The sequence below is a fragment of the Bos grunniens genome, chromosome 17 (genome assembly GCF_055505025.1).
Source record: "Bos grunniens cultivar Pamir isolate PY7600 chromosome 17, Bosgru_T2T1.0, whole genome shotgun sequence".
NCBI lineage: Eukaryota > Metazoa > Chordata > Mammalia > Artiodactyla > Bovidae > Bos > Bos grunniens.
Genome location: NC_141181.1, coordinates 69,082,227 through 69,104,457, shown reverse-complemented (window position 1 = coordinate 69,104,457; position 22,231 = coordinate 69,082,227). Strand labels below are relative to the sequence as shown.

The following is a 22,231-nucleotide window of genomic DNA, read 5'->3' as shown; positions in this document are numbered from 1 at the left end:
GGCTGTCCTGATCTGTGAGCAGCTCATCAGATAGCAGGGACATGGTGTAAGGATGGTACCTCGAGGCTGGGGGCAGAGGGCACCATGGAAGCAGAGAGAACCCCTGGGAGCCGGGGTTGTGGGGGCCAAGTTTCACAGGAGTGCTTCCAACCCTTCATCCTAGGACTCAGCTGTGCAGGCTGGCCTGGCACTGAGATGCTGGGCCATGAAACAGTGAGTCTGACAATGGGAACGTGGGGGAACACCCAGGCCGGAGGCGCTGCCCAGACAGAGGCTGGTTTTGCCGAAGTCCCTCCTCCCCTGGCCTCTTCCGGTTCCGTCGGGAACTGGGCTGTGATCTTTTTGGAGCCCCGATGTTGGGGGACAGGACCAGGGCAGTGCGCCAGGGCGCTGGGGGCGGTGGGTGGCAGGACTTCCTTCTGAGCTGCTGAGTTAGGCCTGTAGCCCTGGCCCTGGCCAGGGCCCTGCTCGAGGGCCCGCTAATGGGCCTCTGTGGCCCGAAGTGCCCCGGTCGTGTCGAGCCTAAGTGATGATACAATCGACAGCAGTTTAATTGGTAATTTTAATCCTGGACAGAGGAGTAATGGCGTTACTAATTGGATCATTAGAGATTTGTGCTTTATGGCTATGTAATTAGAGGAGCTATGGGGGGTCGGGGTGAATTGGGGTGCCATGCAGGGCCAGGGGCAGGGAGCAGCCAGCAGGGCTCCGTCCCCGGCTGGGGCTCGGTCACCACTGAGACCTCTTGCTCTTCTTTGGCGCCTCCTGCACAGGGCTCCTGGGGCAGCTGAGTGGGGTGGGGGGTGCCAGTCAGGGTCTGTGTATGCCCCTCCCAGACCTGGGGTTCCACCGAGTCTAGAGGAAAGGAGGACCCTCCGAGCTCAAAGCTCAGTCCCTGTAGATGGGGTGGAGCGACTCCATCAAGCCCAGGCCCTCCCTGGGCTCCCAGGGCTCTGGGTTGGGGAGAGAATCACGAAGTGTCTGCATTTTAGACTAGAAAGAGGTTGTCCGTCCTCTGGCCCTGCTCAATTCACAGGTGGGGTAACTGAGGCCCAGGGAGGGGAGGGGACAGCCTCGTGTGTGCTCCATACCAGCCTCGTGTGTGCGTCTGAGACTCGCCGGCCCTGGACACCAGCACTCGGTGGCTTTTCTCACCCTGTCGCCCTGCATCTGTGTGAAGGGACAGGTGGGCTGACAACCGGAGCATGGAGGGGGCCGAGGGGGTCCAGCCCCACCCTAGGCCCTCAGGGAAGACACTGTGAGGTGCCATCTGATGGGTGTGGGCAGAGGGGAGTGTCCTTTGAATTGAGTTAACAAGAGGCTCCATCTATTTCTGGCCTTCAAAAAATATTTGCTGGATTAATTAATGAAGGAAAGAAAAAGGAAAAAAGAAAAAGGAGGGAAGGAGGACAGGTAGACCACAGAGGGCCTCTACCAGATGCCCTCACACCGGTCCCCGGAGCAAGCCCTGGCCACTCTCCTGACCTAACCGTGGTTCCCCTGCCAGCCTTCCAACGGCATCCACCTACTCCCAAAGGAGCCTAGTGAACCTCTCTGCACCTCTCTGCCCTCCACTCTCCCCCTTGCTCACCTGCTCCTGCTGCCTCAGGGCCTTTGCACTTGCTCTGTTGTCTGCCAGAAAGGCTCTCTCCCTGGACACCCTCACTGCTCACTCCTTCAGGTCTTTACTCAAAGGTCACCTTCCTGATGGGCTTTCCTTGGCCACATCCTTGCTTAAAAAGAAGACACACAAAGACAAGCCACACCTGTTCTCCCACTGTCCTGCTTTACCGCCCTGGCCTGCCCCTAAACCACAGCCTAACATGCCGTGGACTTTCTGTCTGTGCCTGTTGCTGGATTTGTTGGTGGCCGCATCCCAGTGCTGTGACACAGAGCAGATGCTCATACAGGGCTGTTGAATGAATGAGGGAATGAATGAATGCAGAATTGGAGGCTCCCTACAGAGGCAGCCCTGGGAGGTGAGGGCAGGAGGTGTGGGGGTGTGCGGGTTGAGGGCGGCAGGAGGCAGACGTGGGGTAGGGTGGTGACTGAGGACCCCTCCCCGCTGGCAAGTGTGAGCCTTCCCCCTGCCCCCCTCCAGCATTGCTCCATCAGGAGACTGTGACCTACATCAGCAAATGACTCGGCAGGTGGGGCCGGGGAGACAAGAATCTTTGTCTTCCCGCCAAGTGCTCCACCGACCAAGTGCCAAGTGCCCTCCGCCTGCGGGCTGTCGGCTGGCCCGCACTCCCCTTCAGGTCACCCCATGGCCCACAGCGGCCACTTGTGTCTTCCCCCGTACAGGCAGTGGCCATCTCCCGGGGTGGGCTTTGGGACTCCAAGGAGACCCCTCCTCTGCTGGCCCCAGCTCCCTGTTCACAGGCAGGAGTCCGTGCCTGAAACCCCACCCTCAGCCCCAGGGTGGGTCCCGCAGGGGCGGGCGCCGGCCCGCCCGCCCAGCCAGGCTGCCTCAGGCTTCGTCGTCGTTGGGTGATGTATGGCCTGCTGGCCCTGCCAGGAAGTGACAGCAGATGGATGGGCAGTGCCGAGGGGTGGGCTTGGAGCCAGGAGCGGGAGCAGGGAGTCGGGAGGCGCCTGGCGCTGGGGAAGGCCGTTCCCGGAACACCACCCTCCCTGACCGCCGGCAGGACAGGGAGCAGTCTCTCGCCCAGCTCCCACACTGTGGCCCTCGGGGAAGGCCAAGTGCAGGGACCCGGGGCAGGGGGCTCTAGGCTCCCCGTGGCCTCTCTCCAGGCCTCAGTTTCCTCATCTGTGAGCTGGTAATGAAGTGCCCACTGGGAGGGGGCCGGATCGCCCGAGAGCATGCTCACCACGCACAGACCCCGGGGTACTCCAGCCCCAAAGTGTCTTAGGCCTGGTGCTGGGCCAGGGAGGGGCCGTCCCCACCTGAATCTGCTTCCTCTTCCCTGTATCTCCCCTAACCCCCCTCTCCCACCCTTTGGGAGAATCGCCCAGCCAGAGATGGGCAAGACCTTAGCAGATTTCTAGTCAAAACTCCTTCTCAATTTTCCAGACGGGAAAATGGAGGTCTTGAGGGAGGCAGGACCGGCCCAAGGTCAGGTGGGAAGGCTTGGGAGACCCCCTCGTGGTGATTCCTGAAAGAAGCTGCCTCTCCACCCTGGGAGGGTGGGGTACGGGGGCGCCGGCGCAGCCGCCCTGCAGGTGGGGGAGGACGGCAGGACGGCGCTGGGCACGGGGAAGGGGCCTGTCGGCCGGTGTGGTGGCTGCGGCCGAGTCAGGATGCGCCAGACGCCTCCGTGGGATCTGTCTGCGTCCAAGGAGACCAGGACAGCGGGCGGGCAGACGGCTTGTCCTTGCTGGCTGGGCCTGGAGGAGGGCCGCGGAGTGGGGGGGTCATTCTGGGAATCAGGCTGCCTGTGGGGCCGGGCGGCCTCTCCCAGCATCTGTTCACCTGCCCTGCTCCCTGGAGGAGCCCGGACTCCATGCAGGGCTCCTGATGGCTGTGGGCGCGGGACACAGATGTATGTGGACGGGGCTGGTGGGTGCCTGAGGGGTGGGCGAGGGCGTGTGCGGCTGTGGCCAAGTGTGTGCACACATGTGTGCGGGGGTGGATAGGTCTGAGCGCTCGGGACCCCAGAGCCCAGGGCTGGGCCCACATCCCATGTGTCTGGGTGTGCAGCGCGCTTGGCCCGTGTGGGCAGGCGTGGATGAGATGTGGGTGTGCACAGGTGGGCGCGGGGAGAGACAGGCGCTCACTCAGTACTCACCAGGCCCCACGTGGCGCGGCCTCAGCTTTGGTCCAGAGGACCTGCTGTCAAATGGGGAAACCAAGGGCAGCAGCCTGCCTCAGCCCACCCCGCCCCGGGGGGGCTCCTGCCTGTAAATCCAGGAGAACCAGCCCTGCCCCGTCCTCACAACATGGTTCTCAGACAAGTGTCCCCCCGCCCCCCCAAGGAGAGAGACAAGGATGGGCCCTGGGAAAGGTGCCGTGACACATCACGGCAGCATTCTGGAATAGAGTCTTGGAACAGAGTCTTGCTGTGGCCTTGTTCTTCTGAGCAGGGGCAGGGCACGGCCGTGGAATTCTGCAGTCAGATGTGGGCTTCGAGATCACCCAGGGAGCCCTGGCCACTACGTTGGGGTGGGGACCCTTGCAGAGGAGGGAGCCCCCACTGGTGGGTCTCGTCCCCTCTCCGAGCCTCTGTTTCCTCACCTGTAGAACAGAGAGCCCCCCTCCTCCCTGGTCCCCGCTGGAGGGCTGGAGACCCAAGGTCATCTCAGGGACAAGGCAGTGGTCCCGCCACGCTCTCCTGCCGGACTGGGAGCGGGGGGATGAGCCGGGGGCCGGGGAGGAGGGGGCTGAGTGATCTGAGGCAGGGAGGCAGGCCTTCCAGTTCAGTTAGTGAAGGGATTTGTCATTTTAATGATGTGATATTTCTTGCCGGGCTCCTGTCCGCGGCAGCACCAAGGGGCCAGCTGCCTCCCTGAGTGAGGCGGCAGCAGAGGCTGCTCTCGGACTCCCTCGCCCGGCCAGGCTGGGGCCAGGGTCAAGGTTTGGAGGCCAGGGCTGGCAGGGGGAGCTCCATCAGCCGGGGGTCAGTCCCGTGCGGCTCCGGTGCAGCGTCATCCCCCGCCCAGCCTGCCGCTCCATCTCTGTGACCTTGGGCTAGTGCTGCCTGGTCTGCAAGGCTTGGTTTCCTCATCTGTAAAGTGGGGCTCAGACCATCACCCCCCGCCCCCAGCTTCTGCCGCCCACCCACTGTCGGCTCTAGAATCTTTCACTCCCTCCGCTTCGTGGCCCCCTCCAGTCCCACTGGCCAGGGCCGCGTCTGCACCCCTCATTTTTGCAGACCCTGGGCAGGCCGCTCTCCCCCTGGCAGCAGTGGGGTCTTTTTATTTTTCAGCTGGAAGATAATTGCTTTACAATGTTGTGTGGGTTTCTGCCGCACGACAATGTGAATCAGCCCTAAGGATACACCTATCCTCTCCCTGTTGAGCCTTCCCCCGCACCCCACCCATCCAGGTCATCGCAGAGCACTGGGCTGAGCTCTCCGTGCTGTTCAGCAGCTTCCTGTTAGCTGTCTGTTTTACACATGAGCGTATATATATATTTGTCAATGCCAGTCTCTCGATTCATCCCGCTTTTGCAGCGGCATCTTTTGGAAGCGCCGACCTAGCTTTCACTCCCCTCCACCCGGAGGCGAGCCCGAGCTGGCCTTGCCCCACTCCCCAGCCTGCCCGGGCCCCCACCCCATGCCTTCCCCACGCCTCGGTCATCCTGAATCTATCACAGCCGTGTGACCACCTCTCGCCTTCCTCACTTCTGACCCGTCCCACCAGCTGCTCCCTCTGCCATCATCATATCCATCAACCTGGTCCCTCGGGTCAGAGGCCCTCTCCAACTCCCACAACCGCCCCATGACCACGCCCATCACACGGAAGAGTGACAGCTGGTTTCCTAGCCCATCTTGTCTGCTCTGAGTTCCAGCACACGGTGGGCCCCCTGCTAAGCCTGTGTTTGTTGAATGACTGAATGAGGGGCCCCAGAGCCTGCCCTGCTGACCCTGGAGCACAGCTGTGAGGGTGCGGGTGGCCGGGCGGGTGGCCCATCCATCAGCCTGGCGCCGCGCCTGACCAGATGGAGCCGCACCCCCGAGGGGGAGCTCCATCAGCCGGGGGTCGGTCTGCGGGTGTGTGGGCGTGTCGCTCCTGCCCCCCAAGGGACCCGCATCCGTCACACTGTCCCTGGGATGCTGGGGTGGGGTGAGCAGGCAGTGGCCCCTCCGCCGGGCTCTGGATGGGGGGCCTGGAGGAAATCTGCAGCTCTCTTAGCACAGGGGAGACTGAGGCCGGAACAAGGGCGACAGAAATAAAGAGTGTGGACCCCGCAGCCAGACCAGTCTGTGTTTGAGTGACAGCTCTGGGCCTCACTCGTGTGACCCTGGGCAGGTCTCTGGCCTCTGGGAGCCAAGGTCCTCGTCTGTAAAATGGGCACACGGTGGTGCCCCAGAAGCGGGGATTCACGCTGTGCCTGCCTTGTGCCCCTACCCCCTACCCCACCCCATGGCCTGGCCCCTGGCAGAGGAGGGGGAAGCAAAGATGGTGGCTGTGAGTGGCAGGGCCATCAGATTCAGGCGGGACTAGCTAATTGTCTGGGCTGTCAGAGGGAAGGAGACGTTGATGGATGCTCCTCTGGGCCAGAAGGGCTTCGGGAGGGGGTGGCTGAGTGATGACCAGGCCCTGTGGTAAGTACAGCTCGGCTGACCCGACCAGCGGGGCCAGGGGGACATCATGGCCTGGAACCTCTCCCAGCCCCACCTGGTTTGCTGAGAAGTCACCGCCTCCCTCCTTCGTATTTCAATGATCAAAACAAATGCTTTCTGAGCCATCATTTCACCTGAATTGCACAATGGCCCCGGGGAGTCGGACTGAAGAGCCTCACCCCACAGGTGGGGGGGCTCCCCACTCCACAAATGGGGGGGGACTCATTCACTCAGCTATTGAGTACTAAGTACCCACAGGACTGAGCACCCAGGGCACCGGACGAGAAGGCTTCGGCCGCCTGCCTGCCTTCCCCAGGCACCCTGCATGATGTGGGACTGGGTTTTGCATCCATCACGCTCGGTACTGGGAGTGTGGCGGGCAGACAGCATCCTGCCTGGCGCGTGCTCCCTGGCAGTGATGGCGGCCTCAGTGCCAGGCGCAGTCTGCACTTAAAGTGCGTTCTCGTTTAGTCATCCAAGGCGGATGTCGGTGACCCTGTTTTCCAGCTTCGAAAACTGGAGCTCAAAGCGGGGGATGATCTGAGTTGCTTGGGGTCCCCCAGCTGGGAGGTGATGAGAGGTGCCTACATGCCCACCGCAGACCTTCGCTCGATCCCTGGGGCCAGAGCCACACCTTTCCTCAGAGTGGGGGGCTCATGAATGAACCCCACACACTCCAAGAGCACCGCGCTCAGCCCAGCCTCCCCAACGCCTCCCCTGCTGTGGGGATGAAGGCCAGGATGGGATCTCACCTCCCAGCATCCGACAGCACCCCAGAGAGCCCCTCCCACATATCCTGCCCCCCACCCCATCTTGTCCTCACTGGGAGCCCCCTTAGGGGGCTGATGGCCACACCCAGCTCATTTGAGGGCAGAACAGCCCAGGCGGAGGTAGGATGGGGCTCGCACCCCAGCTTCAAGAAGTCAGTCTCTGAGCCTCACTCTGCCCCCCTCTCCCATCCCACAGTGGTGACAGCACAGGGCCCCCCAGGGGCCTTAAGATGCAGCCAGGACTGAAGTGGGAGCCACTGCCACGACTGGGCCCGTGTGCAGGGCGATGAGCGTGGTCCTGCTGGGACCAGCAGTGCCGAGGCGTACACGATCACTCATTGTAATCCCCCCCTCGGGGCCTGAGCGGGTACTCGGGGGACCCTGGGTCAGTGCTGGGGTGGGGGGGCCGGGCCTGCTCCCCTGAGGCAGGCAGCGGGGCTGGGACAGCCCGGAGGAGCTGCGGGGCTGGGTGTGTAGAGGGGTGCTGGGCCTGGCCTGTGCCGACCTACCCAGCGAAGCAGAGCCGGGTCTAATGAAGTGGGCTAGCCCCAGGCCGGCACTGATTTCACGACTCGGTGGCCACTTCCCAGCCGGTAAATGTCACCGAGAGAGGAGCTGTGGCCCCTGGCACGGACCCAGTCTCTGGAGGGATGGGGGTGGGCAGTCTGCGGTGGCGGGGTGGGGTCCAGGGACCCCTGTGGAATGCTGCCACCGGCGCAGGGCTCCTGGACCCTCGGGGCTCCTCTCCAAGTCCCGGGGGCTGAGCCCAGGTTGCTCCAGGGTCACCTACTCAGAGACATATGTGGCTGCCAGCCCCTCTCCTGTGTGAACCCAGGGGGCCCGAGCTCAGGGGCCCCAACTGCCCATATCCTGCCCCCCTTTCTTCATGGGGGGCAGTTTGGGGCGGTCTGCCCAGGCTGTGGGAGCAAAGCAAAGGAAGAACCGCCCCCTTCCCCCGCCCTCGCGGCTCCTGCCGCCCTGAGCTGCCTCCTCTGACACCTGAGCCCGGACGAGCTGATAGTGAACAGCCATAACCACACAGCAGCAGGCCCCGCTTAATAAAGTCTCACTGTGGCAGGTGTTGGCTCAGACCTGGGATCCGCGGTGACCCTGCGGCTGGCTGGGAACTGACTGTCCCGTGCAAGACGGGTGCGGGGCTCCAGAGGCCGAGCCCTCTCCTCTGAGCAGCGCTGCCCCCGACCCAGCCCTGCGGTGCCACACCTAGTGCTCATGGGACCCTTTTCTGCCTGGCCAGAGGAGATGGTGCCCGGCCCCCCTGTCTGCCCTGCGTCTTCCTCCCATCATCTGGGATCCCCAGGAGGTGGGAGGTGGGGTGGGGTGCCCTGACAGGCATTGCTTGTCCACTGCTCCTAGTGGATATCTGCGTGCCCCCACCCACCTGCCACTCCAGCTTCCTGGCCCACGGGAGCCGGAGTAGGGGAGAAGGGAGGCTCGTCCCTTCCAGGTTTGAACTTGGGGAGGTACTGGGCTTCCTGGAGGACTAGAAGCAAGAGGAGCAGGGGGCGGGGAAGGGGTGTCCCTGTGCACCCTTCCTTCTCCATTGTCTGTCTCCTTTGGGAGCCTCCATCTCCGGGTCTGAGACCTGACAACCAAGCTCTGCCCACCCTCGACCCCACATTTCCTGCAAACACTCTTGACGCTGCATCGGTGACAGGATGGGACAGTTGCTGATGCGGGCTCTGCAGGCAGAGGGTCAGACCCACCTGTCATGCCGTGACTTGCGTGTCACTGTCACAGCCGGGGCCCCTGGGCCCAGTGGGAGACATCCCTGAGTCCTCCACACCTTCCGACCACCTTCCCCACCTAAGGAGCCCCTCTGGGTCGGGCCCCGGCTCCCTGGTCACTGCCTTGCTGGGCCTCTCCACCTGACACCCAGTACAGATTGGTCACAGCAGAGCTTGGCAGATGGGAATGCTGGGGTGGGGGCTGCCCCTGGAGCCCGAGGGCCTCCTGGAGCAGGGAATGGGGTGAGGATGCGGCCCAGGGATGTCCCTGGTGGGGACATACATGCCCGCTCCATCTGAGAGCTGCTCCCCGCTCTCCCTTCTCGGCATTTCCGGGGACCTTCCTACGTGGGGCAGGGAGCCCTGTTATCCCCAGTTGCTCCCCCTCTATTCCATGGGGAAAGCGGGGAGGAGAGAAAAGCCGTATTAATAAAAGAATAGGACGCTGAGACGGCCGCCCAGCGTGTGCAGCTCAGAATAGCAATGTGCTTTCTCAAGGCAAACAGAACTCCCCAGGTGTTAATGCAAATTCACTCCAGTTAAGATGAAAGAGGGTTGTTTCCCCTTTGCCAGCTAATATGAAGGACTTAATAGATTCTGCTTGAGGGACTCGGCTGGAAGCGGAAGGCTGGGGGAGGGACCCGGGCGTGGGCAAAGAAGCTGGGGGTTGTGGGGTCCCCAGGGGTTTTAGGGCAGAGCACCTGTCGCAGCAGGCCTGGCTGACGCGCCGCCCCGGCTGCCACTTGGGCTGTCAGGAGCCGGACACGTAGCCGGAGACAAGGCGGTGCCAGGCCCCCTGCCCTGTTGCCCACTGCCCTTCATGCCAGCGCAGGGGCTGGCACCAGAACTGCCCACTCCCCAGTTTGTGCCAGAGGAGGGTGGGGCTGGGAGAGAGGGTGGGGTGAGGCAGGCTGACCCTGCAGGGTGCCACCCCACAAGACCCCTCTCCCCAGCCCCACCCCATGGGACCCTGGGTCTGTCTTTATTCTGCTCCCCAGAGGCAAAAGGGAGGTAAAAGAGACCAGCCTGCGGAATTCTTTTAGAAACACCTGCATTCATAGATGCCTGCAACAGGAAGGGGCCCAGGTTCCTCTCATCCAAAATTGGACCTGCACTCGAGGACAAGGGAGCCTGGAGAATTGGGGAAGGGACCTTCTTGGCCGCACAGCTGCAAGCAGAGAGCTGTTCTCCGGAGGCACAGGCTGGACCCCGACAGGCCAGGGCAGGACCGTCCGTCTGAGTGGCTCTGCCAGTCATGGGCGCCTCCAGCCGAGACCACCCCAGACTACTCTGCACACGTCTCCCTGAGTCACCCTCCCCTGGGAACCATGCAAGACCAGGCTGAGCCACTGCTGGGGAGGGTTGGGGCTTCAGAGGCCAGGCTGCCTGGTGGCCCAGGAAAGGCAGCTCTGGAGGAAGGGAGACTTCAGAGAGGTCCGAGGGGAGGGTGGACAGGAGAGAGGCTGTCCACTTCCCCCCAGTTCTGGGTTTAGCTCCATCTCCTGGGTAAATGGCACAGCAGGTGCCTACAAGGAGACACCTCCGCAGCCTTCTTCCCTTTTGTTTACTGACTTAATTCCTCCAGATCAAAGGCTGCCCCTTCCTCCCTGAGCAAGCAGGCAGGGGAATTACATTATTTATATTGAAAATGGGCAAGAACTCCACGGGGACTTCTTCCTCATGGCTGATAAGAGAAAATGAGGTCGCTGCGTGCCCGTCACCCCCCCCCACCGCCCCCACCCCAGCATCTGCAGTGGGTACCCACGGGCTCAGGATGGGCTACTCCAGGTGCCGGGTGGGCCAAGGGCTGCCCACCCACCCACGCTTACCCTGAGCCTCCAGTAAATTATTGACCGGAGCAGCAGGTATTAATGTGACGAAGCCAGAACATCCTCTCCAGGCAGCCCCCAGCCTGGGTGATCCATCATCTCCCTGGGCTTTGCAGCTGGCACTGGGCAAACACAGCGAGGACAGAGAGGCCAGATGCAGATCATTAAGCTCGGGGTGCAGGTGGAGTGAGGGGCCCAGGTGGGGGCCACAGGTGGGCCTGGTCGCTCTTGGGCTGGGGTTTCCTCTGGGTCACCTACTGCCCTTTCCTCTGCTTCCTCCTGCAACTCCCCCCGCCCCATCCTCAAAGGAAGCCTCCAGAGACAGTCACTGGGCTTAGAGCTTCCCTGGGCACGATCAGCTCCCACAAACCCTGACAAAACTCCCTTATCGATGAGGAAACTGTTGTGCCCAAAATTTAGGTAACTTGTCTCGACCACATGGCTGCTAAGTGGCTGAAACCCGGGTCTTCTCTGAGTTCTAGGTCGGGGGCTTCGAGCCCTTCGGCCGTGTGATGTCCTTTGGCCCTCCCCACGGTTATGTGAACGGAAAAGATGCCACGTTTCTTCGTGTGTACAGCTCCTGGTACTTGTAAGGATACGGTGGTACCACTACACACCCGCAATCCCCTTTCCCTTAGAAATCTGAGTATTTTGGGGGGTCTCATCTTCATGTTAGCCTGACAGCACCTCAGAGGTGCCCAGAGGCGTCACTCCCAGCCCTCTTTGCAGAGGGGGAGCCAGGAGGCAGGGAGCGGGTATGCAGTGAGCGACCTCACTGGGAGGTGTCTCGATTTCTTCAGCTCAGAGGCAACGTACCAGGTGCTATTCTGGGGCTACTACTCCAGCAGGGAATAGGCATCACGTGGGAACCGGGAGGGGACACGGTGGGGGTTCCTCTGTGAAGGCTCAGGTCCTGGCACTGCTCAGTGGCCCTGAGCCGGCTCCAGCCTCCCTAGCGGTGCCAGGATTGCGGCCGCAGCATGCTGCCATAATGCAGTAATGACAGGCTGCCAGGGAGCCCCGCGTGGCCCGGGAGGGGAAAGGAGCCCTTGGCCTCCCTCTCAGCTGCCTGGGCTGTCTGAGAGGGAGACGAAGGAGAAATGCGGACGGCTCGACTGTCTCTTCCCCAGACGCGCAAGAGAAATTGGATTAGACACAGTTGCAGCAACCGTCTCACCAGTACCTTTCCCCCTGGAGTCCTGCTGCCAACTCGTCGTTACATCTGTGGGTGGCTCCCGACCCACTCCTCCAACGCGAAGGCTTCTGGGGTGGCCAGCCCTGGGGATGGCTGGAAGGCACTCAGCTCAGGCGAGGACCACAGAGAAGGACGAAGTGCTGGCAGGGATGCCAGGAGCCACTCAGGGACCCTCATGGGGCCGGGCTGCAAATACCACAGGGAAACATCCGGATCCTGTGGCAGCTTTGGGTTTATAGCGTGGTCAAAGCAAATGAAAAACGACACCGAAAAAAAAGCAGAGGAGATTTCAACCTGTCTCCCTGGTTAATTCCAACCCCACTGAATGGTGATCTTGACATCTGTGAGAGCATATTGTTATCTTTTTGGGATCAGGGATTGGCTTAAAAAAAAAAAAAGGTAAAAATATTGTCTGAACAACTTCAGATGACTGGTATTTATAAGGTTCTTTCTCTAGCTTGGGACTAGGTAGGAAATCAGACTATTTCCAATCACTGCAAATGAAATGTGGCAGTTTCTGCACACCCGAAACTAATACAACGTTGTAAGTCAATTATACATCAATTAAAAAAAAAAAAACAGCAATTTCTTATTATTTATTGAACACAAATAGTTGAATTAGTTACTGACTCTATACATTTAAAATGAACAAAATAGTGAAGTGTTTAAAAACTTCATAATTCTCTAGCTTTACAACTTCATATGTATCTTTCCAATACATATATATAAAGCTGGTTTTTTTTATATATATATATATATGTATGTATGGCTTCCTTGGTAGCTCAGCTGGTAAAAAGTTCACCTGCAATGCAGGAGATCCTGGTTCAATTCCTGCATCGGGAAGATCCTCTGGAGAAGGGATATGCTACCCACTCCAGTATCCTTGGGCTTCCCTGGTGGCTCAGATGGTAAAGAATCTGCCTGCAATGCGGGAGACCTGGGTTCAGTCCCTGGGTTGGGAAGATTCCTTGGAGAAGGGAACAGCTACCGACTTCAGTAATCTGGCCTGGAGAATTCCACAGACTGTATAGTCCACGGGGTTGCAAAGAGTCCAAAAACATGACTGAGTGACTTTAAACAAAACCCCCTAAGCTCAGAAGGGTAGTTCTCAACCCCAGGGGTGAATGGCACACGGCCCTGTGACCACACGGGGCCACCTCTGTCCCGTAGGCAGCACCTGGGCTCCCGGGGACTCCACATGCTGCCCACCACCCCGCTTCCAGAGCCAGAAACGGGGACCCCGGAAGCAGAAGTGCCTGGAGCGACCGTCTAGTATGGCACCCTTGTTTCCAGGTCTGGAACTGAGGGCAGGTGAGGGGTGTGGGAAGGTCACTGTGCGATGGAGACCCAGTACACAGCCTGCTTCATGGGAAGCACGAGGGGGGTGCCCAGATGAAGGTGCAGTCAGGGGTGCTGCCATCAGCCCGGAAAAGGGGGATCCTTTCCCCTCCGACATAGGGATAGGGCTGAGGTCCTAGACATCAGCGGGGGCAGAGGCCCATTTCCTCTGGGGCACCCGGCGCCCACCACTGCGGGGGCTGGAGCGACAAGCAAACTGAGGCCCGAGACCAACTTTTTACAGTTTAGAATTTTTATTAAAACAAACATTTAAATTACAACAGTCCGCCAGAATAGAAAATAGCCTTCCCTGGTCCGGCTCTGACAGGAGGCCCCATGGGATGGGGGAGGGTGGTTTGATGTCTTTGAAAACTGAGGGAGCTTCCCTGGAAGCCCAGAGGGGCCGGCCTGGCCCTGGGGCAGCGGCTGTCTCCCCACCAAGGCCGCCGGGTCTCAGCCCTGTCAGCGGGCGACGCTCAGTCGCTGTGGCCGGTTGTCAGCCTCAGAACGTGCTGTTTGGATTCGAAAGAGAAAAGAGAGGGAGAGAGAGAAGCCTGTCCCCAAGACTCAGAAGGCAGTCGCTCAGGAAGCGTTACGTAAGGCCGCGGGGGCCGTCCATCAGGGACCGCACACGGCAGAGGCCCCGGGGCCCAGCAGGGGCGGGGAGCAAGTCAGCGAGGTGGTCTGCGTGTGCCCACCAAGAGCCGCCGGTGCAGCCCCGCCGAGGCTCACTAGCCCAGTGCTTCCGCCCAGTGACCATCAGGGGCGCTTCTAACCCGACGATCCCAGGCAGGGCCCTGCTCTTGGTGGAGGTCAGGGGCTTCCTTAACTGGACAAGCCCTCAGCTCGCCCACTGGCACATCACAGTCGCCTCCGCTGTGGGCATGCGCCCTGAGAACGGAGCTCCTCTTTCAAAGTCCTTCTTCCACTCGGGCTCAAGACCCTTAGGAGGGCCCCGTCCTCTCCGTCTGTCCATCTCCGGGAGGTACCCACCCACTCTTGTCCCCAAGGAAAACTGAGGTGTTCCAGCCGGCCCACTCCCACCCCGAGGCAGCTCCCCTACACGGCTCGGATGCCAGCCCGCTCCCCTGTGGCCACAGACTTCAGACACACAAGCAGCAGTTAAATAATAATAATAATAATAAAAACCCCACAACGTTTTTATAAATGACCACCATGCTCTGGGCCCACAGCCACTGTTACAGACTAAATCTACAGGTCAGGGGTGGGTGGTGAGCCTGAGGAGACAGCCAGGCAGATGCTAGAGGACCCCCACCGGGAACCTTGTCTCAGGGTAAGAGGCCTTGGAGGGACAGGGGAGACGGAGGGGAACCTCCCAGCAACAGCCGTTCGTGCCTAGTGTTCAGAGTCCCACCCTGCACGTCCCGAGGGGCTGGCTGCCTGCGGGCAGGGTGGCCCAAGGCAGTGGCGGCCAGCCCAGGACAACCGCTGGGGCAGCTTGACCGTGGAATCTGGCAGGATCTCTGTGAGCGTCTCAGTCTCTCAAAACCACTTAGGATGGCCAGAGACCACCTCTGCCCCCGGGAAATCTCTGGGCCCTCACAGGTCTTCACGTGGGAAGCGTCTTCTCACTGGATGAGACTTCCCTCCTGCCACTCTGCTCAAGAGCCCCGTGGGAAGGATGTAAACAGGCTGGGGGGTCCAGCAGGCCATGGAGGAAGGGCGGGAGAGTGGCCCCAGACCGAGGAGTGAGTGTGGGTCCTGGGTGGGCGCATGGTGGGGGGGGCCACGTGCCAGCAGGCGCCAAGCACTGACTATGCCTCCCCGCCCCCACCCGGCCCAGGGGTCACCTGCACCCCTCCCCCCACGGCCCAGGGAGAAGGTAAAGTGAAGGCTCTAGGGAGACAAGGGCAGCAGGAAAGGAGGCCCCGGCACCGTCAAGGGTGGGGGGCTGTGCCGGCGCGTGGCCAGGAGGAAGGATGGTTCAGATCGACAAGACGGGCCGCGGCCAGTGAGACATCCCTGTGGGGCCTCAAGAGCCCTGCGGAGACCCTGGTCATGGCTGGGCTGACCACAGCGATGGGGATCCCCCTCACACCCCTGCCACCTGCAGGAGAGCCTCCAGCTGGAGAGGCCCACCCCACCTACGCCTGCCTCTCAGACCTGGGTCTGAGCGGGCAGAAGAGAGGCAGTGAGAGCTTCGTAGGGTGCAAGTTCCAGGTGCAGGCTTGGCTGGCCTCCCAGGCCCTCTGCCAGCAGCCAGTCCTTCACCACAGCTTGGGCCGGGTTTTCCCCGGGCACAGCTGCGTTTCCACTCCCCACCATGGGCAGCCAGAGCGCTGCCCCCTGGGGGTGCCTGGGCCGGGTGCCCATCTCCTCCCGGCTCATCATGGCCGAGCTCTCCGACGACGTGGAGCAGGCGGGCCACTCTGGGCCACCTTCTCCCCACACTAGCTCCTCACCAGGGAAGGAGATGAACGTTCTGGAACCCTGGGGGCAGGGGTGGGGGATGGCACCAGCCTCCGGGTCTCCAGGGGGTTTGTGTACTCCCCTCCCCGCAGCCACTTCCCAGCCAGGGGACCGGGGCGGTCAGCCGGGGCCGGGGAGGGGGGGACAGTAAGACACACACTCCAGGGTGCTTTGGACGAAGGAAGCATAGGACCCCACATCAGACAAGGAGAGACAAATACTTCTTGAAAAAGACCTAAAGACTCAGGTCAGGAGAACTAGAACCCCACCAGAGAACCCTCTGCGGGGTCATAGTTCAAGGCAATTGCACATGAAAGGCCTGGGCTCTCCGCTCGGCCTGCCTTTGGACGGCTCCCGTGGTGTAAGGCCCGTCCCGTCGGTGCCAGGGCAGGCGGGCAGAAGCAGCCGATCCTGGGGCGGCCGGGTCACCTGCTAGAGCTCTTCAAAGAAGGCCACTCGGGACTTGGCGCTCTGCAGGGTGAGCTGCAAGGAAGCAGAGAAGATGGTGAAGGCGGGGCTGGCTTCCTGCCCTTTCACGACAGGACACCCTCCTGCCTCGGGGACTAAGCTCGAAGCGGGTTTGGAATGAAAGGGAAGACGGAAGCCGGTGGTCAGCCCCAAGCAAGTTTCCAGAGTCCTCCAAGGACTCGGATTGGGAGGTGGCCAGTGAGGACACGCCAGGAGGGAGGGATGGCTGGCGGGCAGAAGAGCCCGGGGCATTTGAAGAGACTCCTCCATCCCCATCCACAGGGCGTGCTGTCCACACCAGGGCTCGAGGGTCAGCTCGGCAGAACCGACGTCTCAGTCCTCAGGCCCTGGGCATGCCGCTGGGGCAAGGTGATGGGCCTCGGGCGGGGCAGGCCTGCGTCACGTGAAGACCAGCTCGTCTCTTCTGCTCCCAGTTCCCCAGGGGACCCCAGAGCCGACTTGCCCGTGACCTGGCAGCTGAGAGGGCATTTCCATCCACAAACTGGGATGGAGGGCTCGGGCTTTCTAGGTGGGGCTGGTTCAGGCAGGGAGGGGGCAGCACGTGGTGGTGGTGGGGTGCTCTGGGCCTGAGGCCTTTCCTAAGAGGCAGGAGCTCGGGGAAGAGGCGGAAGGGAAGGGGAGGGCCGGGGGAGGAGCTCTTGGCTGGCAGATAAGGCCCGAACTAGGGTTTGCGACCTCTCGGGGCTGCCAAACCTCAATTCCCCAACCCAGCAGGCCCCTTGCCAGGAGCTCCCCAAGCAGAAGCATCTGGCGTGGGCATCCTCCCAGCGCCCAGCTCTGCTCCTGAAAGCAACCACGCCGGCGAGACTGCGCGCCACGTCCAGCTCTGGGACTTTGCTAAGGAGAGTTTCCGGGGATGCAGACACAGAGCACGCACAGTCCGTCCACCTTCATACCCTCGAGCCTCTTGGCTTAGTGCTGTGCATACAGTGGGAGCTCCGCTTGTCGAGTGAGCAAAATGCAGGTGGTAATTGCAACGAATGGTGAGATGCAGGGGGAAATTCGAGAGTTCCCCACCAGGCTGGAGAGGCCCAGGTGCTAATTCTCCATCACCAGCTCACCGTTCGGCCTCAAGAGACATGCTTGACCTCTCTGAGCCCCTTTTTTCTGGAGTTCAACCACAGGGGCAGGCTAGATGGCCTGGCCCATTCCCTCATTCAGAGACCTCTGGCAGCCTCTGAATCCAAAGAGCTTGGCTCTGTGAAGGGCGGGGGAGGAAGGCTCCAACCCAACCACTTCACCATCAAAGATGCACAGCATCAGTGCACTCGAAATGAGACAGCTTGAGAGCCGGCTCTTTAAATCCTGCCAAATCTTTTGGCCTTGAAGTTCCCGACTAACAAGCTAAATGCAGGGAGGCATCTGAGCTGTTTCCTTCAGTGGAACCAATTTCTGAAGCCCTTTGGAAAGCCCAGCTCTAACGGGAATGCAGAGAGCTTTCATTTCTTTGCTGAGACGGAACTCCCTCTAGAAGGACGGGCTTCTCCCTAAACATAACAGAAGAGAAGGACTGGGAAGGACACGCTCGGTGATAATGGGAACCAGGATGCGGAAGAGAGAGCCAGAGAGCCGCTGGGACAAAAATCATCCTGGGAGAGAATGAACCGAAAGGGGTGGAAGCCCGTGTACCACTCTGGTTCCTCCAACATGCCTGGGGGACCTCAGGTCAGCTCCTCCGGGGACAGGGGACCCGCAGGAGACACATTTGCCACAGCCCTTCTTTTCATGCACCCACTCACTCACAGGCACAGCCAGACCGCCTGACCCAAAGCCCACCTGGCTGCTGAGCTGCAGGGTGGTCCTGACGGTCCCTTCCTCACAGCGTGATCAGAAATGCCCGATGACACGCTACGGCTGGTAATACTAAGAGATCACGTCCCTCCTCCCGCAGCTGTGGCTCCTGGCCTTCCAGGGATCAGGAAGCAGGGCACAGCACAGGTTAGAAGGGATGCAGGCGAAGGGGGAAGGCTCACGGCCACTGAGGTGGGGCAAGCAGAGGCCCCCGAGGAGGGGGGCCTGGCACTTCCCTGGGCAGGGAGCCCAGCCTGTGCAGGCCTCCGAGAGCCTGCTGCCCGTTTGTACGATGGTGGCGCCAAGAATTCCTGGATTGTCTACGTGAGCTGTGTGCCGTCTGTCCCCTCGAGGTGCCAGCACCAGACTCCAGCTACCCACTCCAGCGTGAGCTTGTCAGGAGGTGAAGCCCTCTTCGGGTGGGCAGCACGCATCCCTGGACCCCAGCCCACACTGACCTCTTATCTCGCAAGAGCAGCTGTTGAGCCCCAGTCCAAGGAGAGGTGCGGGGACAGACCCAATGCCCTGGCCAAGCAGAAGCAGGGAGGCACCCCGGACGCACGGCCTCGGCAAGAAGACAGTACTGTGGTCTCCGGGCTGCTGGATGGACGGGTGGGGCCACCAGACTGAGGTGGCCGACGTGGCTGCTGACACCAAGGGCCCTGGGATTTCAGCCCTGGCCCACAGGCAGACCTGCCCCCATCGCTCACTCTTTCTGCACAGTTCGTGTAAATGTAAATCCTGTGTGAGTCGCTTAGTAGCTCTTTGTGAACCCACGGACTGTAGCCCGCCAGGCTCCTCTGTCCACGGGATTTCCCAGGCAAGAACACTGGAGTGGTTTGCCATTTCCTTCTCCAGGATCTTCCCCAACCAGGGATGGAACCTGGCTCTCCCACATTGCAGGGAAGATTCTTTACCATCTGAGCCACCAGGGAAGCCATGGCAGTTCCAATTTCCACAGGAAGCCCGTCATCAGAGGAAAATCCCACACGAACCGACTGGCGCCACTGGAACCCTCCCAGTGGCCACGGCGGCCCCCGCCTGCCCCAACTCAGCAGCATCCTTCATCCCAGGCATCACGCTGTGATCGTAGTCATGCTGGAGAGCAAGCTGGGGAGGCGGGTGGGGGGCGGGTCTGCAGGGAGAAGCCTGAGCTTCTTTCCTTCATGTGGGGACTCAAGCCCAGGGCCTGGGAGATGCGCCCTCGGGGTCTGCCAGCCATGCTCCCGGCCCCTGGGCTTGAGATCATTCCCCTCATCTGTGGGATCCCTGACCGCCAGCTCTTTCTAGAAAGCTCCCTGACTGTCACACTGACCGTGCAGCCTCAGGCAGGATGCATTCCTAACCAAGGAGGGGTAGCCCTAGCAGAAACAGCACAGAGCTGGCCCTTCGTAGCGTGAACTGCCCCCGTGGTCGTCTCCATAGACTCTGGAAGATGGGCTCACAGAGGCTGGGATCCCGGCCACCGTCTCACCTTCTAAGGTGTACAAGCCACTCAGTGTTCCGTCCACCTTCCTGGCTCTCCGCCTAGCAGGCAAGGGACCACAGGGGCGATGATCCGACCGAGGCCTTGCATCCTGCTGTGTCGCACAGGAGAGCCGAAGCTTGTCCCGTGAGCCCACCCCCCACCCTGCAGCCCCTTGGTGATCCAGCAACATGTGTCATCACCCCCAGAAGGACTGCTCGGGGCGGGGGGGCAGTGCCTCCAGGACTGGGGCTGGGGGAGGACCCCACCATTTCAGTAGATGGAGGAGCAGAAAGGCCTGGGGACATGGACGGAGAAGTGGTGCCTCGCGCACACAGGCTACCCCATCCAGGACCCACGGGGTCCGCTCCACCTTCTCTGAAGCCTTCTGAGGACGCGCAGCCTCAGCGGGTCCGCTCTCCGGCGCCCTGAGGATGACAGAAGACCATGAACATCTCCTCACCAGGCTCAGGGCTGACCGCGCCTCCCTTCCAGCTGTCTCCTAATACCTGATTCAGATCAGCCGTGTGAATAATACAGGAGGAATTAAGTTCTCTCTCTCTCTCGACTGAACCGGCTGTTCAAGTCTGTCACTAATCCAAGCTCCATTCCGAGCAGACAAACTTCCTTTTCTCTGCCAGCTGCAGAGCTGGACAGCGCGGTTTTCATCTTCGGGGTGTGTGTGTGTGTGTGTTGGGGGGGACGGGCGTCTGGTCCACCTGTGGCCTGGCCCCTTCTTCCTGCCCAGCCTTGACACACACAAGCCCGGCAGAGTCTCCTCCCATCCCACCCACCTCCCCATGGCACTGCCCGTTGTCTGTGACTGCCACCAGGCTAGGCAAGGGCAGGACAGGGTGGGGGGTCACCTGGGGGGGGTCACCTGGCAGGGCCAAGACCTCTTCACACCACCCAAGCTGTGTGCAGTGCGACCGGACAGATACCTCCAACCAGCTAACACACGAGTTCAGACTCGGGAGCCGCATCTGTGCCCTTAAAAAGATGGGAGGCTGGCTCCCCCGGCCCTGGGAAGGACCTAGTAGCTAGCCGCCTCTCCCGGACTCAGGCACGGTCCTGAGACAGACTCAGGGGCCTCCAGCTCACTGGATGAGGACTTCAGGCAGCCCCTGCTGCTGGCCACTCCTGAGAGAGGGCCCCTGGGGATCTAGAGACAGCAAGCCCGGAGGCCTCGAGACAAGCACCAGGCTCAGCGGGGGGCCCTCCCACCCTGCAGGGAAGGCTTCCAGCTCCCAGGCTCCTCCAGCCTCATTCATTCCCAGGAGTGCCCCCTGCTGGAGGAACACAGCCCCCCACGCTGGTGGCTGCCAGCTCCCTCCTCCCCGGCTCTCCTCTAAAAGTCCTTTTGGGGGGTGGGGGGTGGGGGTGGGGGGGGAGGACTGCTTCCCAAAGTGAAGGGAGAAGAACTAGATGTATTCCGGCACGGGGCCTGCAGCGGCAAGGCTGCCTGATTAAGGATGAATTACACTTTCATCAGCGCATAGAGAAAATTGATTCACAAGGCCACACTGTGATAATCTGGCTCCTAAAGAAAAGGGGGTGGCGTTGGGGGTGGGGGTGGGCAGGACACAGAGCCACTTCGGCGATCAGTGACGAGACAGCAAGAAGAAGCTCTACAATTAAGCTGGGAGAACAAAACTAATCAGAGAGCCAGGAGTCCTCCAACTAGTCTCTGGGGGCCTCGCCTCAATCCACTCATCCCTGGTGGGGTAAGAGAGAAAGGCGGTGGGGGTGGGTAGTGGGGGAGTCTTATTCATTTTAGACAAGGAGACCCACAAGGCTGAACCTGTTTCAGACACTACCCTAAGAACTCCAGGGGCCGAGACCCTACTCTTCCCATAAAAATGCAGGGGAATTGAAATGCAAGCCCTAAAATCATGTTACACTTTCTCTCCGCCACTACATATTGAGAACAGAGGAGCTGGGAGGGGAGCGGGGGTGGCGGGCGTAGCACAGATACAAAAGGACAAGCAGCTTCTCCACCACTGGGAGCAGGAAGGTGAACGCCAAATTCAGAAGCAGCAGCCAATTCCCACATAATCTCTGGTTTGGGGTGTGATCAACATTCCCTTTCCGGAAGAGAAGCTGAGGGGGCAGGGCCGGTGGAGGGGGACGGCGGCTGGGAGCTGGCCGGATTAAGCGATTCTGTCATCTTGCTAGCTGACAACTTGCACCCGAATGTCATCTGGTGATGTGTACAGGGGCAGAGAGCTTGTCTACATGCTTATCCCGAAACGGAGGTGGGACGAGGGGCCGAGTCCACCGTCATGAACAAATCCAGTTTGGCATCAGCTACTTTATCTGCTTCTGGGAGAAATCTGCCTGGGAAAACCCGGAGGGTGCCTTTGGTTTATGCATCCTTTAGGCTGAATGGCGCCTGGAAACGGGTGTTTGCTGGCATCTCCGGCTGCCCAGGTGATGCTCGGCTCCTCCACCTGGAAAATGGACTAATCGGCCCGCTTCACCTCGCTGGCCACGGAGAGGCTGACGGATGGGCACGGAGCGCGCGGCACGGGCACCTGGGGGAAACGGTGCAGACAGACCCATGTCTTTTCAAATCGCCAACATCAGAAGGGAAATCACAGCAGGGATCGTCAGAACAGAACCTTGCGCCCGCAGAATGAGTTTACAGCCGGATTCGTCCCTCCCGTGGTTGCGGTGATAGATCAGGTGCTGCAGGAAAGCAGCATGGACACGTATGGTCCGTGCGGAGGGACCAGATGAGATGTTTGACTCAAACATCAAATAAATCCCACTGGTGCCCTTGGGCACTTCCAAACGGGGGCAAGATATCCTTGGAGGGCAAGGCAGGCTTTGTAGGCTCCTCAACACCTCCCACAGGGAATGGGCTCACCCAGGTAAAGCCCACCCACCCAAGGGAGGGGCTGGATCGCAGTCTTTTGGCAAAGAGGCTGAGCC

General features: G+C 60.8%; 1 protein-coding gene and 1 long non-coding RNA gene across 7 annotated transcripts in view; both read right to left on the bottom strand.

Moving 5' to 3' along the window:
• Window positions 1–15,751: 15,751 nt before the first annotated feature.
• The window catches only part of NF2 (NF2, moesin-ezrin-radixin like (MERLIN) tumor suppressor), a 72,095-nt gene continuing 65,615 nt past the window's right edge, over window positions 15,752–22,231 (bottom strand). For 4 of the 6 annotated variants that reach the window (XM_086348616.1, XM_086348617.1, XM_086348615.1 and 1 more), the window contains one exon: window positions 15,752–16,035. Coding sequence is in view for 2 of the 6 variants with exons in the window: in XM_086348623.1 (XP_086204749.1) it covers window positions 15,978–16,035 (58 nt within the window). In the remaining 4 variants the exon portion in view is untranslated. Of the gene's footprint in view, window positions 16,036–21,173; window positions 21,832–22,231 lie in introns of those variants that run through there. The other 2 variants (XM_086348618.1, XM_086348619.1) reach the window with 1 other exon arrangement.
• On the bottom strand, window positions 19,563–21,087 carry LOC147355734 (uncharacterized). Its single transcript, XR_015144747.1, has 2 exons — window positions 19,807–21,087; window positions 19,563–19,725 (listed from the first exon to the last, which is right to left on the bottom strand). It is a non-coding gene; the product is annotated as an uncharacterized LOC147355734 (long non-coding RNA).